The sequence below is a fragment of the Alligator sinensis genome, unplaced genomic scaffold (assembly GCF_000455745.1).
Source record: "Alligator sinensis unplaced genomic scaffold, ASM45574v1 scaffold1_1, whole genome shotgun sequence".
Lineage (NCBI taxonomy): Eukaryota > Metazoa > Chordata > Crocodylia > Alligatoridae > Alligator > Alligator sinensis.
This window is the reverse complement of record NW_005842556.1, coordinates 84,352-101,982: the sequence shown is the minus strand read 5'-3', so window position 1 is coordinate 101,982 and position 17,631 is coordinate 84,352. Positions and strand designations below refer to the sequence as shown.

Genomic DNA, 17,631 nt, shown 5'->3' with positions numbered 1-17,631 from the left:
GCCACTTTTATTTGAAACTTAGTAAAGCATTAAAAAGACAAACAAACAAACAAAAATTCTGGAAATTTGCACACATTTTGGAGACAGCACATTTATGTGCAGTTATCACTAGGAGAAACAAAATATGTTTTAAAAATCTTGTTTGCACTCAGCATGACCTCTGAATGCCTTACTCCTCTAAGGAGTTCATCCCTGAATACCACTTAAACAAGTATATAAACAATCTTAAGAGCCTCTAAACATGATCTCCTTTGAGGCCAAAACTGTAGTGATAAAGGTTAGACTTGTGAGACAGTCCCTTACAAGGGAATGTCTTATCACATGAGGAATTTGAACATGATCCCTGGAGAGTAAGGAGAAATTAAGATGGGGGCAGCCACCTGGTCTATACTGCAGGAACCCCATGCTGTGGTATCATTAAAGGTCTGTTCTCTTCCTCATTCATAGTTGTCCTTATTCACTGCGGGACCTAAATCATAACATGGTGTCAGAGTGGTGAATGGGGAAGATTGGATGGATCTGCAGTGTTATCCCTAGCAGAAAGCTGGTAATTTAGGGCCTCTGCAAGGCAGAAGTGTAACCAGCTCAGAGACACAGTTAAACGTGGATGCGCTACAAGCCCCTTCGTGCCTTCCTTTGTCAGGCGATATAGCTTAGAATTGGAGAAAATTTAGATAAAGGTTTGAGTTGAATTTATTTGCTATAGAAGCAGAAGAGAAAACTGATAAAGTTGAATCATCCATTTTCCTGCATGTGGTAGGGGAAGAAGTGCTTGAGGTGTACAACAACTTTAGATTTGCTCCAGGCCAAAACAAGAAGTTAAATGAGATATTAAATAAATTTGAAGAAGATTGCCAAAATGCAATGAGACTTTTGAAAGACATACTTTTTTTATGTGCGCACAAAAACCAGATGAAAATATAGAGCACTATATCATAAAGTTAAAAAGGCTTGGTAAGACCTGTCTTTTTGGGGATGTAACAGATTCTCTGATCAGGGATAGAATCATTTGTGGCATTATAGACAATGGATTAAGAGAGAAGCTGCTACGGGAAGGAGGCCTATCTGTAGAAAAAATTATACAGATTTGTAGAGCAGCTGAAACTGTGAAGGCTCAGGCCAAAAAGCTGAATGCAGCTGAGGGCATTTTCCATGCAATATATAGTAAAGACAGACAGAAAAGGTCACTTCAAATGGATGTCGCCCCAGATACCACAACTACTACTAAGGGGCAGATGGAGTACAGGCAAGCATGCAGCCAGTGTGGAATGCAGCATGGCTCCAAACAATGTGCTGCATTAGGAAAGCTGTTTTAATTGTGGTAAGAATAATCATTTTTCCAAATGTTGCAAGGTACAAGTCCATACAGTCCAGATGCATACAGCTGAAGTTACTCCAGAGGGAGATTATTATATAGATACAGTAGAATCAAGCAGAGCTACTGAGAAGGATTGGATCCTGCCACTGCAAGTTCATGGGATAATGATTCCATTCAAACTGGATACAGGGGCTCAGGTGAACATTTTATTGGAGCAAGATTATGGCTGGGGGAGTAGGCAGGGGATGGGGCCTGGCTCTATGCCAAACTAAACGTGTCTAGAATATATAACAGAATCCAGTCCAGAAAAAAAAACAACCCTGTAGTGACAGAGTGCTGAAACGTATAGGAGGAAATGGAGGTAAAAGTGATGAAACAGTCTGTATGCGTTTCATTTTCATCTGAAGCTTACCATCCGTTGATCATTTCTTAATTGTTGTGAAAGGTTCATCAAGACACTACTTACTTAGGCCTACTATGTTGCTTTCACATTTGTTTCCTTAGAGCTGTACTGCATTAGCACATGCCTATAATAACCATTCCAATAACAGTGATTACTCTACATTAGCTATTATAATAACAAAGCCATATACTTAAATTCTTATAAATCATCCCTAAATCCCTCTCTGAAGACAAATGTGCATTGAGTTTGTGTTTGCATGCACTGCGCTTTCAAATTAATTAAGTCCCATGTACAATTCCAGCAGGGGAAGCCAAATACCAATCTACCCCCAGTAATGTCTTTCCTACTGAATTACAGCAGGAGGCTCACAGCCTCCACAGTCCCCACTCCACACTAAGCACCCTCCACCCCCCCACCAAGCCATGTTCACCCCAAATCCTGCCACCCGCACCCCAGTTGCATCCCACTAGGCTCCACCTGGTTTCCAGTAGGCGATCCCGTGGTGATCCCAATGCCAAGTCATGTGCATAATTCCCTCCCCTCCCCCGTGTTGGAAAGTAATATAAATGTATGTATGGATTTTTTAAAACTGTATATATCATATCAGAAATATACAGGGGTGAGAGTAGTGGGTACCGCCCCGAGTGATTCGCAATTGCAGCTGTTGGTGGTGGCAGGAAGGTGGACCAGTGGGTGGGAGGTTGGTGCTGTGTTGCCAAAGCAGATGTGTGCCATGAACATTTACTACAAGACTAACAAATTGTCCATCAAGAGTGATGGAGAGGGGGCAGGAGAGGACAGAGCCTCACGTCTGGCCCTGTGACCCCCACTCCCCATCTGGCCCCACTTGACACCCCCCACCACTCCATACACTTTGACCTTGACCCCAGTTTCCTCTCTAAGTCCACCAACTAGCACAGATGACAAGGAGAAGGAGGATAAGAGGGAAGAAACCGCTTCCAATACCATTTCTCCTCCCTGCACTCAAACATCTGTTTGTTTCTGAGACCCAAGAAGATGCACTGCCAGTGACTTGTAAGTATCTTGGAATGTGACTGGCAAGCACTGCTCGGGTTCATTTAATTTGGGTTTGTGGGGTGGGTGGGAGAAATACATGTATCGCTGGAGTTGGTTCTCCATGATCTTTTGGAGGTGGATGAAGGGTACACACCATTCTCTTTTGGGGTTGGATAACTGGTAATGTAACAGATGCCGAACGCATTCCAAACAGGGACTTGTAAGTTTTGGGGAATGTGAACGGTGCTCCACTTTTACAGGGTTTGTTTTCATGCCTGCAAGCATTTTTTTCAGTGCGGGATGTGGCAGGGGGGTGGTGGTGGTGGTGGTAAAGATTCATCATCGTCCTCTTGAACGCTTGAGTGAAGTATATGTGACCAAACCAGGAACACTTTTTTCATTTGTTTACCAGCTGCTGCTCCCGATGCCAGTCAGTCACATGCCCCCGAACCTCAGACCTCAGCTCACACTACAGCAAAACACTCAAGCGATATTTGCTGCAGGCAGCAATGGTCCCCAAAAAGTATGATGGAGGCTTTGGTGGAGTCATCATGACCCAGAGTGTCAGCTGCAGAATTCTGGTGGGACGAACTCTGGGAGTCGATTCATTGTGATAAGGTCCAGGAGAACTGACTTGCAGACAACACAATTGCCTCCCACAAGAAGGTGCTATACCACAAGGGCCAGTTGATGGACATCTCCATGCAGTGCTGTGTTAATGCCAAGAGGGCACAAGGCTTGATAAGTGATGTCCTGTAGCACTTGCCAAAACATATCTTTTAAAAGTGGGTACCTCCCCAGAAAGGGCAAAGTATCTCCACTCAGCTTACCTTTCTCCAGGAGGTAGCCAAGAGCATTACAGCTGAGCCTGTTCCCCCAAATGCAGTGGAGTCAGCAGAGGGGTGCACATGTGCTAGCAGGGCCAGGCAGCCACCACTGCAGTTCAGGGAGTCAGGTCCAGTTCTGGGTGATGGTGGGGTAAAGGCAAAGAAGCCCAAGTAACCGATGGCTTCAACACTGGTGCTCCTTACAATAAAACCTCATGTTATCTTATTGTTCTGCATCTAGCTCCCTAAATTAGAAGGACCAGCAAAATCTCTGCTCACAGTACTTAGGGGTGGTTGGTTGGTTGGTGTGTGTGCCAACAACAAAACCTAAGCATTGGCTCAGACCATCACCAGTGGTGGTGTTGTGGCGGGAGGGAAGGTGTGGAGATATCAAAAGCCTTGCAGCTCCCTTTTTCCGCATCACCCACTTTTCAAAGCCCCTGCCAAGTCTTTTCCCACAGTTATTCCAGCTGCTTTTTCTGGGTGCTTGTTGCATGAGGCATGGGTTGAGGAGGGGTGGGAAATCTTTCGTGGAAAGGTAAAAAAAGGGGCTGGCAGCCTCTCCCCTGACAAGTCTGACTTGCCAGCATCCCTGGACATTGGCATCAAGCATTGCAGCTCCCTTCCCCCATATCACCCACACACTTTGCAAAGCTACCCAAAGGTGCTGCCGCCTGCAAAGTGTTTTCCAACATTTTTTTGCACAGTGTTTTGGCACTCTTTTTGGACAGGGTTTTCACACTCTTTTCCAGCCCAGCACCATCCTGTCTGGAGTTTTTTTATACCAAAATGAGGAATGGTGGTGGGAGGAGGTTCCTGCACCTCTCAAGCCCTATTAATTGTGAGAGCAGTGGTCAGGGTGTGCATACACTGTATTGATGAGAGAGGTTTGAGGTGGATGAGAGATAACAGCACACTAGAGGAGAAGGACTCAGCCCACTGGGGAGATATGCCCCTGAGGGGCACAGGAATGTGGGTGCAGTGGTCAAGAAGAGTGCACGCTGAAGTTGGATGCAGTGCAGCATTCAAGTGCAGAATGAGAACTGATGTGGGAGTTGAAAGAGGTCATCATGGCATCCTCCACAACCAGCACCTTTATACAGGAGCGTGAGTTGCCCTCCTCCCCCACCCCCAGGCTGGGCTGTGGCCACCCACTCAGCACCACCTTGCTTGCTATGGCTTCCTTCACAGCTAGTCGGCTCTCTTTGCTAGTCGGTGAACAGTATACATAAGTGCAGGGCAGGAGGCACTTCATGTTGGTTTTTGAATACAAATTCCTCTGCTCTGTCTGCTCTCCCTTCCCCCGCAATTCCTTCTTGACCTTTCATCTCCAATTGATATGCTGGCTGCCATTCCCCTTGGTGACAACAGCCACAGCCACCACAGAAGAGAAGCACGCAGACAACTTACAAAGCCTGAGAACAATGCCTGACACAACTTCCTTCTACACAGTTGCATTGTCTCAACTGGCAATGCTGGCAGTGTCTCACTGGCAGGTGCTAATCGCTACTGGTATCCCTGTCTGCCTCCAAGACTGAAATAAGTATTATCTTTAGATTCATAATACTCTTAAAAAAATTGAACATGATGATTAGTGCTAATGGTAGTAAACAGTGTATTTAAAAAGTACTCCCCTCTCTGCCCCAATGTACATCGTTTCAAAACAGACATAAAAGGGCCCATATTGTGTGACTATTTCAGCAAATAAACATGCACATGAAGTAATAATTTTAAATTTGTAAAATGTATATGTCATTTTAATATTAACATACTAGTATTTATCAATAACTAGAATGATTTTGTCTCTGGTCAGCGTAAGAACTGTCTGTGAAGCATGCTCTGTGTGTCCTACTTCCAGGGCTGACTAGTGTTCAGTCCCTGGTCTACACTGTGCAAGATTTTAAAATGCTGAAAAATGACAAATGTTCAGGCAATCCAAGCAGCTACTTAGTCAAATGTGCTTCATTAACTTTTTTGAAAGATGCTGATTGCAATGTTCCTTTGTTTTAATTAAAGTTTTTTTTTAACTTCATTGTATTTTCTGTAGTATATGACTGATGTGTACTCTCCAATATCTGATTGTTGCATGCTCTACTGGTATAAAGCATCCAGACACCTGCCTCTATTTCACTTCTTGAGCTCAGTGTACTCTCAAGATACAAAAGAGCACAAAGTCATTTAAGGGTGCCTGGTGACAAAAAGCTGACTGTTGAGCACTCTGTACATTTTGTCCTGCAGGTACAGCAATAGAATTAGAATGAAGTATTGGTATTGGGGTGATGTCTTTTCCTAATGGGAATCAATAATAATAATAATAATAATAATAATATCTCAGGTGGCTGCCTTTGTCGGCCTCCCTCCCTTGCTGTCTGCTCTAGCCACCGTGTCATAGTAATGATTGCATTATTTTGTAGCTTGTGGAGTGCAATCACCTCTGGTCTGGTCAGCTTGCTCAAGTTGGAATGGTGGGTGATGGCCCTCCCTCTTCCCTACTGCCCAGTGGGTCTTAGCATCTGGAGTGGTAAGCAAAGGCCCTCCCTCCTCCCCATTGTCTGGTACCATCTATTTGCTTCTCCTGATGTTGCACTGCCCAGTTTCGAGCAGGGGGCTGGGCGCAGGGCTGTGGATTGGAGGGGGAGCACATAGGCCGGAGATGGTGGTGGTGGTGGCATGTGCATCACCACTACTGCAGGGGCAGTACAACAAACTGTGTATGAGGGTTGGGCAGGTATTAACTTGGTCCTCCATTTTTCTCTCTCTGTATAAGCACTACATGTCCCCATACATTCTGATGAAGCGACTACTGCTATAAATAAGCATACAAGCATAAACATTCACAAAGCATACAATCACACAGACACAAGCAAGGAAAAAATTGAAAACACAGAAACACAAGCACAGAAAGAATGAGAACAAACACACAAAAAGCACGTCCACAAAAACGCAAAAAACATAAACACAATATAACATGAAGACAAAAGCAAATATAAAGATTCAAGGAGAAATACTGCCAGTGTCAAGGTGCTAGTGAATCAATTGGCTAGTTTCATGAAACACAAAGGCAAAAACACAAACCACACAAAAACAAAACCTTGAACAAAATTAGAAAAGTAAGTCTTTTTTGCTCTAGTTAAAATATTCTAATTAGTTCATGCTAGTTGTGACTAACTAAAAGCTATTAATTGATGCAAATGTGAATGTAAAACAAAGTGGGTGGGGTCACCGGCCTGCTCAGTGTCTGCATCTGGTGGGTGTAGAAAGAAAAGACATAAATTCCGGACCTGTATGAATTTCTAAACTGTAATTCAACATTAAAATTGTGCTTCAGTTACATGTCTTTTTCTCATTAAAAAAAAAAAAAAGATCCTCCGTTAATTGTCCCTGCTGTGCAGGGGTGACTGCTACAAACTGTAGGGTCAGTGCCCAAATGGTGTTGAGGGTCCCCTGTCTGCTGAATGTCCTCCAGCCTGGCGGGGGCGGGGAAGCACTGTAAATGCTTAGATTTCTAGAAATGTAACTCACTCATGGTTTTACTAATGAGAAAAAAATAAAAGGGTGAATAAAATCATTAAAGGATTTTTATGTAAAAGAGAATGAAATATCTGCCTTCTGTCTTTTGTATCCTCATGTGGAACACCAGACAAGGACGAATGCCCAAGCTGAGCAGCAGCAGCATGGCAGATTGTGCAGGATATGCACAGTACAGGCTGTGACAGTCTTCCAATATCTTCAGTCCCAAACCTTTAAAAGTTATGTTGTACTTCATGTTGTGCTTCTTGGTTTTAAAGGTGTGTATCCATAGAGTTAAGAGGGGAGATCAGATTGTTTTCACACAAACTCTAAAGATTTAACAAATTACCTTAGACTCTTGGTATGTTCAGTAAACATCTCCTACCTATAATTTGGCATCTCAACCCCTTTCTTTATTAGTAACTGGGGAGGGGGGAGGGGGGGGGGGAAAGAACTAAAAACAAGAAAATAGCTATTTAGAAGCCATGATAAATGCATGGATTTTGAGTATCACTTTGTTTCTCACACTACATAGTATTCTGCTGTACATAGACCCATTTTTCAGGAATGGTGCTAACCGATGTGGCTCATTTTATTAGATTCTAGCCCTAAAAATACCATTGTTATGCAGAGCAATCAGGGGGAGGCAGGATGGACTGAACTTGAATTTTGAGCAGGAACCTTTCCTAACTGAACTAAAGGAATAGTTTCATGAGTTATATACAATGATAAACATCTGTTTGAAACAGCCACTAGAGGATGGAACAGGGAGAAATATAGCATATATGAGAGTTGTAGAAAGCTGCATATTTGAATTTATACTGAATTTAAGGTGAGAGTCAGAGTTCCTTGCAGGTGTTGATACTCAGAACTTATTTATCTCATCTTTCAGTGCAAGTCTCACTTTCTCATCTTCAGAAAAAGCATGTTGGGGAAAAATGACTGGTAGAAATCACACTGCAGTGGCAGAATTTATCTTCTTGAGATCCACAGACAACCCAAAGTTGTAAATCATCCTCTTTGTGGTCTTACTCATTGTCTGCATGCTCATCTTGCTGGGATACTTTAGAATTATGTTAATCAGTATTTAGAGCCAGCTTCACACCCCTATGTACTTCTTTATCAGCAACCTGGCCTTATTGGATGCTGGCTACTCCACTGTCACTGTCACATTAGTCACAGGCATGTTACATGTTCATTAATGCACTGTAGTTACAGTGCATTAAGTTTAGTACTTGGATAATCAAGTACTAAATGAATGCACAGTAACTTGTGCTACTGTGTAGTAGTGCCGGCACATGTTTTTTTAGTGATGCTAACTGTGCAATAGCCTAATACCACTGCACAGATATTAGCATAGTTTTTGCACAGTGCGCTACTGCACAGTGGTGTTAGGCTACTGCACAATTAGCGTCTTATGTAGACATGCTGACTAAGAAAAAAACTTTTTCACTGGCTGTCATTCTTTTTTTTTTCTTGCATGGCTTTGTCCTGAAAATGTTACCTTTGGCAGCGATAGCATATTATTGATTCCCAGCCATCTGTAACGTGTTATTCTACATTGTCATTATGCCCAAGAAGTTCTGTGTGTTCCTGCTACTTGGGTCATACTTCATAAGATTCCTGAACTCAGTGATTCAGACTACATTCATATTTCACTTGTCCTTCTGAAACTCAAACATCATGGGTCATTTCTTGTGTGATATACTTTCTATCTTGAAACTGTCTTGCTCTGAAACTCACACCACTGACATCATTCATTTACCATGCACTTCAGTGGTTGTAACTTCTACTATCCTTGTTATCTTTGTCTCTTATGTATACATCATAGTTGCTGTCCTGAGGATCAACTCCATGGAGGGCAGGTGCAAAGCTTTCTCTACATGTGCATCTCATTTTTTTGACTGTTGCTATTCTCTATGGAACAGGCTCTTTCATATATTTACCACCTCGTTCAAAGTACTCTCTGTTGATCAAGCCAAGATCATGTCTTGAGTTTTATATTTTAGCAATCCTGATGCTGAACCTCTTAATCGATAGTCTGAGAAACAAGGAAGTGAAAGAGGCCTTTAAGTGGTTGATAGATAGGAAGGTATTTTTCTAGTAAATGGTGAGTGCTGAATACTGTTGCACATCTTCCATCTTTGGGTGAAGTTACACATTAGACTTAGACCATGCAAAAGGCACTTAAAATGTGAGTGTCCAAATGTTAAAGCCTGTTAATTTGTGCTAACTATCCTCTCAGTGTCTCAAAGTTATGCTGCCTCAGGTAAGGGCTCGCTCTGGGCCATGCCACCTATCTATGTTAGGGTAATTTCAGTGTGTTCTATGAAGATAAAATGAATAATTTACAATCCTCCAAATTCCCAGGAAGGCAGATGTCCCTGTGGATTTCAGTTAGGGCTATTACGGTCTCTCTTAATATGCTAGAAGTGTTGAAAGAGAAACCTTTTTGTGCTTTTCTGACAGTTTTTTTTTTCTCTGCCAACGTCCTTTTGGGTGGCAGTTCACCACTTTTTATAAAGCAGCCTGTTTCCTTGATGAAGGGAAAAAGCAAGCTTAGCTCCTGCCTATCCAATTTTTGCACTTTTGTGACTTCATTGCACTAATTTCTCTCTGACACATTAAGAATGTAAAACATTCCTTCCTCCTTTTCTTCCTATGGCTGTTCCACTGACATTTTTCCAAGCACTGTTCAGCTGTTATGGGTAACCAGATCATGGTGCTTTCGCTTGGCCCCTACCAGTCTTCGAATAGGAGGCAGACTATGACTTCTATTTCATGACATCATTTTGTAATAAAATATCAACAGAACTTTCTCTACTGTTCCAACCCCCTTTAACTTGGAACTCTAGCCCTGTTACCAAGAGACAGGGTGGCCCCTTTAAATCTAGAACCTTCCAGTCATGGCCGGCCGGTCAGGTGGGCTTAAGGCTCAGGCCTGCCAGCTGGTCAGATGACAGGAAGGGGAAGGCCAGAACCCTATAAGAGTGAGTTGAGAAGACCAGAGGGGCAGCAGAGAAGGGGACTTCTGATGACCATGGTGCCATGGCTGCAGCCTCGTCTGGAAGAGTACACCACACTGTGAGCCAGACACATGATCACCTAAAGTAAGCAGGCACGTTGCCTCTCCTATTTTTTTATCATTTTTCCATTGTATGGTCATAGAAGCCTATGTTTTGTGTTGGATGTTAATAATCCAGAGGACCGGGCTGAGACTATTTGGGGAAGGAGGAGGACTCACTGGGGGCTCATTGCAGCATGGGGACCCCAGCGCCAGAGAGGGCACGTTATTTGGGGCAAGCGGACCCCAGTGCCAGAGAGGATGCAGTATTTGGGGTGAGTGAATCCCAGTGCCAGAGAAGCCATGGTATTCAGGGTGAGCAGACCCCAGCACCAGAGAGGGCACAGTATTCGGGGGTGAGCAGGCCCCAGGGCCAGAGAGGGCACAGAGGCCTGAGTGAGTTTTGAGAGCTAGAGCCTTGGAGCCAAGCCCCAATTAGTGGGTTGGTGTATTTTGTGTTTTTTTTTTGTGGCTGACAGGCCTAGCTAGAGAGAAGGGGGTAAGCCCACAGCAGCTGAGACCCCAACATAAAGAGGAATTTATAAATACCATCTGCGAGGCTCGGGCTGTGGCGTATGGGAGGAAAGGAGTCGTAGTTAGTGCTCCCTGGCATTGGGGTGAGAAATGGGCAACCTCCCACCTAATTAAGTTAATTAATTAATTGACAAGAAGATGTGACAGGCCAGAAGGTGGGTGGTTGGCCCAGAAACAGGTGGATGGTCCAAGGGAAAATTGGCCCTCCCAGTAGACCCCCTGTTACAGCCCCATTTTTTCAAAACTTTTTCTCTATACTCCTTAGATGTAGTCTAAAGGAAGGGCAATTAGTTTTACAATTGGAGCATTTACCTGCTGTCATTCATCTGTCACGGTTATGGAGTAAACCATACTACTGAGCCCATTCTAACCCCTATGTATCCATACCTCTTTCATGTTAGTCTTAGGTGATTGTACCTCTTGCACTGATCAGTTCTATGATGAAATCTCAGCGTTCTGCATGAGACCAGTTAAAAACAAAGACTTTATTATTACAATGTATTTTTCTCATCTTCTTGTTAAAGGAATGGAGTCATGCTCTGATCATATTTTCAACTTTTTCTTGAAATAATGAAGGCTATAACTCTTTATTATTAAGAGATGAGCTGTTTACATTTCTATATGATTGCATTAGCTAGGACTTTGCAACATTTGCAATAAGATAAAGTTCTTTAGGTTATCTTAGGCAAGAGATTATCTTAGGTAACCTCTTTCTGGAGTATTTGAATCCTTAACAGTCTTTTCATGTGTGCACCTGTTGTTTCATATCCCACAAGAAGATCCTAGCATCTATACAGTCCTCCACCTGAGGAAAAATGAATAAAAAATTGTGGTATTCATAACTTGGATAACAAGGAACTCAGTGCCGGTGTATATTTGACAGGCTAGCAATTTAACTAAGGCATTTTGGGACCCAAACAATGCTTAGGACAACAACAGCAGTGGAAATACATGAATGGAGATTTCCAAGGGGTTTTAGGATTTCTTTAAAAATCCAAGTTTTCTCCTCCAATAACTACAATCTTGTCGAAATTAAGTTCCTATATTGTCTGTGTCACATTTCCAGCTATGTTCCTACACTTGTCGAAATCCTGAAAGGAAACTGCTGTGGTTGAGGTTAATGGATTTGTTTTCCTCCTCATGACACACACTGAATCTGTTGCAGGGAATCATGTAGTAAGAGAGTGTTCAACTTCTTCACTCATAAAGCTAGGTCAATTATCTGTGAAATTCAGAAAACATAAGAAAAGTAAATGGACCATGAGATTCATATAAGTATAAAAAGAACACGTTCTATCTCAAGGGATAGAAATTATATTTTAATAATCCCATGTGTTTTTGTTTGGTATTCAGACTCTGGTGTGTCCAGGGATTTCGTCCCAAAGTATCACTAAAAAAATAAACACATTTACTATCCTCCAAACACAATCTCCTTTAGGTCAGGGACAAGAGACACTATCTTTCCAAGGTCAGCTTTTATTGCTTTGGCTCCAGCACACAAAATATATTTCTTCTTTCCTCTTTGGCAATTGGAAATTATTGTGGTTTGGAGAAAACTTACATGGAAAGTTCATTCACAGCAATAAAAAGTAGTCTTTTCTTGTGTAGAGCAGCCTGTTGATGAAGGAAACAAAGCCAGTGTCTCTGAGTTTGTGCATTAAGTAAGTGATTTTTACCTAGGTAACACGTTTAACAACATTATAACTCCTCACCTCAAATCTGTATGTAAGTGTGCAGTGAAATCAATGATCATTTACATTGCTGAAAATCTTTTTCATAACTTTAAATTTATTGTGTTTAGAGTTAGGTCAGACCTGCTATTTAACAAGTGAGTTTTCAAATTGCTTAAAAATCTACAAACTTGCTTGTATTGTCATTAAAGAATGCACTCACCTAGGGTCAGTGATGAAATAGTGGTGCACATTTGAGGTTGTTTCTTCATGGGATTTCCAACACCCAGTCTCACTGAAGAAGCCATTTGATATGAATATGTTATGGTTCATATTATTTTTTTGTGCATACTCACGGATCTCAGCATAGCTCTGATCCTCACTTAACTGATACCGTCCACTCGGGTATGGTCTCATCTAATGTCCAGAAGGAAGACAATAGTTCAAAAGTTATTCAGAGTAAACTCACATGTGAGTTAGGAGGAGTGTGGCTGGGGCTGGGGGAAAAGCCATAGTGATTCCAAGCTGCTTGACTTCAGAATAAATGGGTGGCTTAAGGTGATAGACTTTGATGACTGTTTGTTAGCATGAGCAGTGCACTGCGATTTTGGATCCTGGCTGTAGTAGAATTCTTAGGTCGTGTTGCAGAATCTAAGTGTCTGGGGCTATAGATATTGGCACACTTCCATAGTGAAATGGGTTTGCATGTTTTGGTATTCAATATAGGATGATCAAGTGAAATAAAAGGTGGTATGATATTGTGCTCTGAAATAAACGGAGCTTTCTTCAAAAATCAGGGATAGAAACCTACGCTCTGTCATTGACCTTCTCTTGTAGAATTCAGACTGAAGTCAAGTGTTAAAGGAGGAGCAGAGCTAGAGAACTAAGGTTAGTTTCAAGAATGACCTATGTATGTGTGAAACCAGAAGGTAAGTCATGCAAAAAGATGAAAACTGCTGGCCCACAAATTCTAGAGGCTCAGCATTTAACATTAGTTTCTCAGCATGCTCAGTGAAGATCTTTTGCTACAGCCTGTCCTGCCTATCAGGTTTCTAAGTTCTATAGCTCCTAATCTGACTCCATTAAAAAAAATGTGCATATCCATGTACTTCATGCTGTTTTTCACATGAAGTAGCTCTTTGGTTTGCAAAGGTCACATTGCTAAAAGATAGCACCAAGAGCCTTATATGATTGTATCTGAATCTAGGTGATGATACCTGTCTCTCTTTTGTCTCCTCTTTCAGTGTAATCATTACTGGCTCATCTGCAAAGAAGAGCACAGCTTGGAAAAATGATTGACAGAAATCATACTGCAATAACTGAGTTCATTCTCTTGGGATTCACAGACAATCCAAAGCTGCAGATCTTCCTCTTTGTGGTCTTTCTCATGATCTATCTGCTGACAATGCTGGGGAACCTTACTTTGATTGTATTAATCAGGACTGACTCCCAGCTTCATACCCCCATGTATTTTTTCATCAGCAATCTGGCCCTCTTGGATGTTGGATATTCCACCATCATAGCTCCTAGCACATTGATGACTTCAGCTGGGGAGCTGAAAGCCATTTCACTCGCTGGGTGTGCTATTCAGTTCTTTTTGTTCTGCATCGCCGTGTCTTGTGAATGCTACCTGTTGGCAGTGATGGCATATGATCGATTCACAGCCATCTGCAACCCATTACTGTACACTGTCATTATGTCCAGGCAATTCTGTGTCATGTTAGTGGTTGGTTCATATTTTGTCAGCTGTCTGAACTCAACAATTCAGACCATATTCATATTTCGCTTGTCTTTCTGTGACTCCAACATCATTGATCATTTCTTCTGTGATGGACCCCCAGTCATGACTTTGTCCTGTTCCAGCACCTATATCACTGACATTGTTCATTTTACCTGCTGTGCTATGGTTGTAACATCTACTCTGCTGATCATATTTGTCTCTTATATTTACATTATAGTTGCTATCCTCAAGATCAAATCTGCCATGGGCCGACATAAAGCCTTCTCTACTTGTGCCTCCCACTTGATGGCCATCACCCTGCTCTATGGGACAGGCTCTTTCATGTATTTACGGACCAATTCAAAGTCCTATGTGGATCAGGACAAAATAATTTCTGTGTTTTACACCCTTGCAATTCCCATGCTAAACCCCATGATCTACAGCTTAAGAAACAAGGAAGTGAAAGAGGCCTTTAGGAGAACCATAAAAAGAAATCAATGAACACAAATAATGGGAATTAATTGTATTTGTTAGGGTGACTGTATTTGGATCTTGGGGAGCATTGCATTTGCAGCTGAATAAAAGGCTATAACCTGTGACCTAGCAAGCTGCTAACCACAAGGCAGAATGGTATGTTTAAAGTAACATTGCAAGATGCTTAGGCAAGCATTTGCCAAACAATATAGTAGTATTGCAAGATATATAACTCATTGTGTAAGAAGAACAGGATGCAGAACAACTGCTATTGTTAGGAGATAAAGCAGAAGCAAGACCTTGGAGATGGTGAAGAAATCAAGAAACCGCAAGTGACCGAAAGAAGCAGGGTTCAGGGTTTTAGGCATGCGCTCATAGTAAAAAGACATGCAAATAAGTAAAATGCATGGACAATTCCATGCTAATAAAGTAAACAGTAAACAGAGGTGGAGCTTAAGTTGGGAAGGAATAAGGGTGGAACAAAGGAGGGACAAAGGTGGGGTAAATGTTAATAAGCATAAACCAAGGTATATAAATATGGAAAGAACTAATGTTCATGGCTGCTCCCTGGTTTGTTAAAGGTTGCCTGAAACTGTCTTTATTTTGAATAAAGCTGTTGATGAGCAATGTGTGCAGGTGATGCATGCATTAATCCATTGTCTCCCTACTTGTTGGTTGCCGCACAGAGTCAAGGCCTAACACTATCAATAAACACGAATGAAACAGTGGAATGAGTTCCCTATGTCATTAGCGTGCTGTCTGTGAATAATCAAAATAAGCCTCTTATTTCCAAAGAAATTAAGTCACATTTTTCACAGAGAGCTTTGCATACAATAGTAATTGTTTGGGCACATCAGCATGTGGCCAAACTTTCAAGTACACAATTCCCACTTAGGCAGATCCCATTAGTCTAATCTAATACACTATTCTTCTTCATAAGTTTTCATGAATCAAGAGTCTATTTCTTAAAAACATGGTCAAGGTTAAAAATTGTAAGATATTATTAATCAGAAAATATAAATTTGGTATTTTAGTTTAGATATTAAACTCATGAGGGTTTTGAACCGCTAGCCATTTATGCTATAAACTTTTACTTGTTCACAAATGATATTTCTTTATCATGGATTACCCAAAGGTTTTTATTTCTTTCAGCAGCAGCACTAAGAATCCCCACCCCACGCTGCTGCAGAGACCCCAAGGGGAGTGCAGCAGGTCAGGGAACACTGAGCCTGCAGCAGGCTACCCACATCCACTCCCACCCCATGCACAAATCTCCGGGACGTGTGCCCCCCCGCCTCCCACTTAGGCAGATCCCATCTATTGAAGTCCCTTCCGACCCTAACATCTATGAATCTATGAAATTTTTTAAAGCTACTTTCTAGAAAATTAAACAATGCTGCCCTCATTCTCCAAATTGGGACAAAGGGAGTTTATTTTGTTGGACAGGGCCCTGGAATAAAGAGAGAGACGACCTGTCTCTTCTGAAGATAATAATTTTATTGAAAAGCTAAACATAAGTTAAATGAGCATTCAGATCAGGCAATGGAGATGCTAAATCATACTCATGCTTGGGACAATGGGTGTAGATCAGATCGCAGAAACTCTGAGCTCTTGTTCAGTTTTTCCAACAGCTCAGGTTCATGATTCCCCACTTGCCCCAAGTTTACAATCATATACATGAAATTATTAATGACTAAGATGGTTTAACTGGGATGGTCTCAGATGTTAGGCTTTGTGTCTTAACAATGCATTCTATTCTTTATGGTAATGGGTTTCAATCACTTTTTTTGTGTGACTAGAGACAAATACCCAAGTCAGTGCTTTCTTGTTTACATCAGCAAACACCTGGACTCTGGACTTGCAAACCTGTCTCTCTACAAAGTTACCCAAAGTTCATTCCAACCTTTATATAATCGAGCATGTATACAAGATGAAGGCACTTCTGCCAAGGCCTCTAATGTGTTCTTTACTAGGGCTGTGTGAGGCTTCCAGTGCTGATTAGATTTGAAGGAGATTCAGCCCTATTCGGCAGCTGAATCTCTGCATCCAAATCAAATCAAATCAAATCAAATCAAATCAAATCAGGAGACCAATAAAAAGGTCTGAATTGATTTAAATCTCTCTGAATCAATTTGGAAAATATTCGGAGAGCTTTGGAGTTTCAGGCAGTCCCCACTTGCTGCTGCAGAGAGCTGGACCTGGATTCCATGCCAGTAAGTGGAGTGGGGTCCGGAGGAGAGGAGAGAGGGCCCTGGGGGGACCCCCAGCAGACCTCATCTCCTGCCTGATCCTGCAGCCCCTCTGAGAATCCCTGCACCCCTGCCCACATTCCCAGCCCCATCAATGGCTGCCCCATCCAGCCCCAGCTTGCCAGTTCTTTAAAAAAGAAAAAGAAAAAAGCCCCGCATTCACTGGCTGCTACAGTAGCTGTCAGGGCTTCTGGGGGCTCATGGCAGAGCCTCCCATTCAGTGCAGAGTAGTGGGGAGCAGCAAGGATCACCCCCACACCTGGCAGCAGCCGGAGGGTGCGGGGCTTTTTTCTTTTTTTAAGAGCTGAGATGCTGGGCCAGGCGGGGCAGCCATTGACGGGGCTGGGAGAGCAGGCAGGGGATGGGGCCTGTTTGATTTGGATATTTGGCCAATTCAGCAGCGGCCGAATCTCCAAATTAGATTCAGTTGAATCAGTTCAGGACAGTGATTCAAATCACCTAATCGAATCACTGCCCCCCAAATCAGCCGAATCCAAAGTGAATTCTAGCTGCTTTGCACAGGCCTACTCTTTACACTATGAGCCCTTCCCCTCCCCCATTTTTTTCCAGGAGGCATGCATATAAGTGATTCTCTTTGCACTACAATTAGGTGGCCATGTAAGTGCCATGTAAACATATACAGATGAAATAGGATGTAATCCATAGCTTTCCACTTTTCAGTGTTGTGAAGATGTCATGAGAACAAAATTGGATCTTGGCACTTCCATTAAAATGAGCCGTGTGCCACTCGGGACTGACCAGTGCAGGCAGGGGAAAATGCAGCTGAGCCCCTGCCGCTCCGGCTGGGCTCGTCCTGTCCCCTCCCCCGCCGGACAACGCCCCCC

At 42.6% G+C, this 17,631-nt stretch overlaps 1 protein-coding gene and 1 long non-coding RNA gene across 3 annotated transcripts; both read left to right on the top strand.

Moving 5' to 3' along the window:
• Positions 1-347: 347 nt before the first annotated feature.
• Positions 348-3,228, top strand: LOC102368978. 2 transcript variants are annotated; one of them, XR_324817.1, is made up of 3 exons: positions 348-423; positions 2,625-2,756; positions 3,151-3,228. It is a non-coding gene; the product is annotated as an uncharacterized LOC102368978 (long non-coding RNA). The 2 variants fall into 2 exon arrangements; XR_324818.1 differs by lacking the exon at positions 348-423 and adding an exon at positions 1,439-1,515.
• A 10,406-nt stretch (positions 3,229-13,634) lies between these two features.
• On the top strand, positions 13,635-14,564 carry LOC102370739 (olfactory receptor 1019-like). Its single transcript, XM_014523986.1, has one exon. The coding sequence runs from the start codon at positions 13,635-13,637 to the stop codon at positions 14,562-14,564; it is 930 nt and encodes a 309-aa protein (XP_014379472.1).
• Positions 14,565-17,631: the final 3,067 nt, after the last annotated feature.

Bases quoted from the DNA above. Each gene is read 5' to 3' on its own strand.
- LOC102370739 (XM_014523986.1), top strand. From the start codon at position 13,635: ATGATTGACAGAAATCATACTGCAATAACTGAGTTCATTCTCTTGGGA.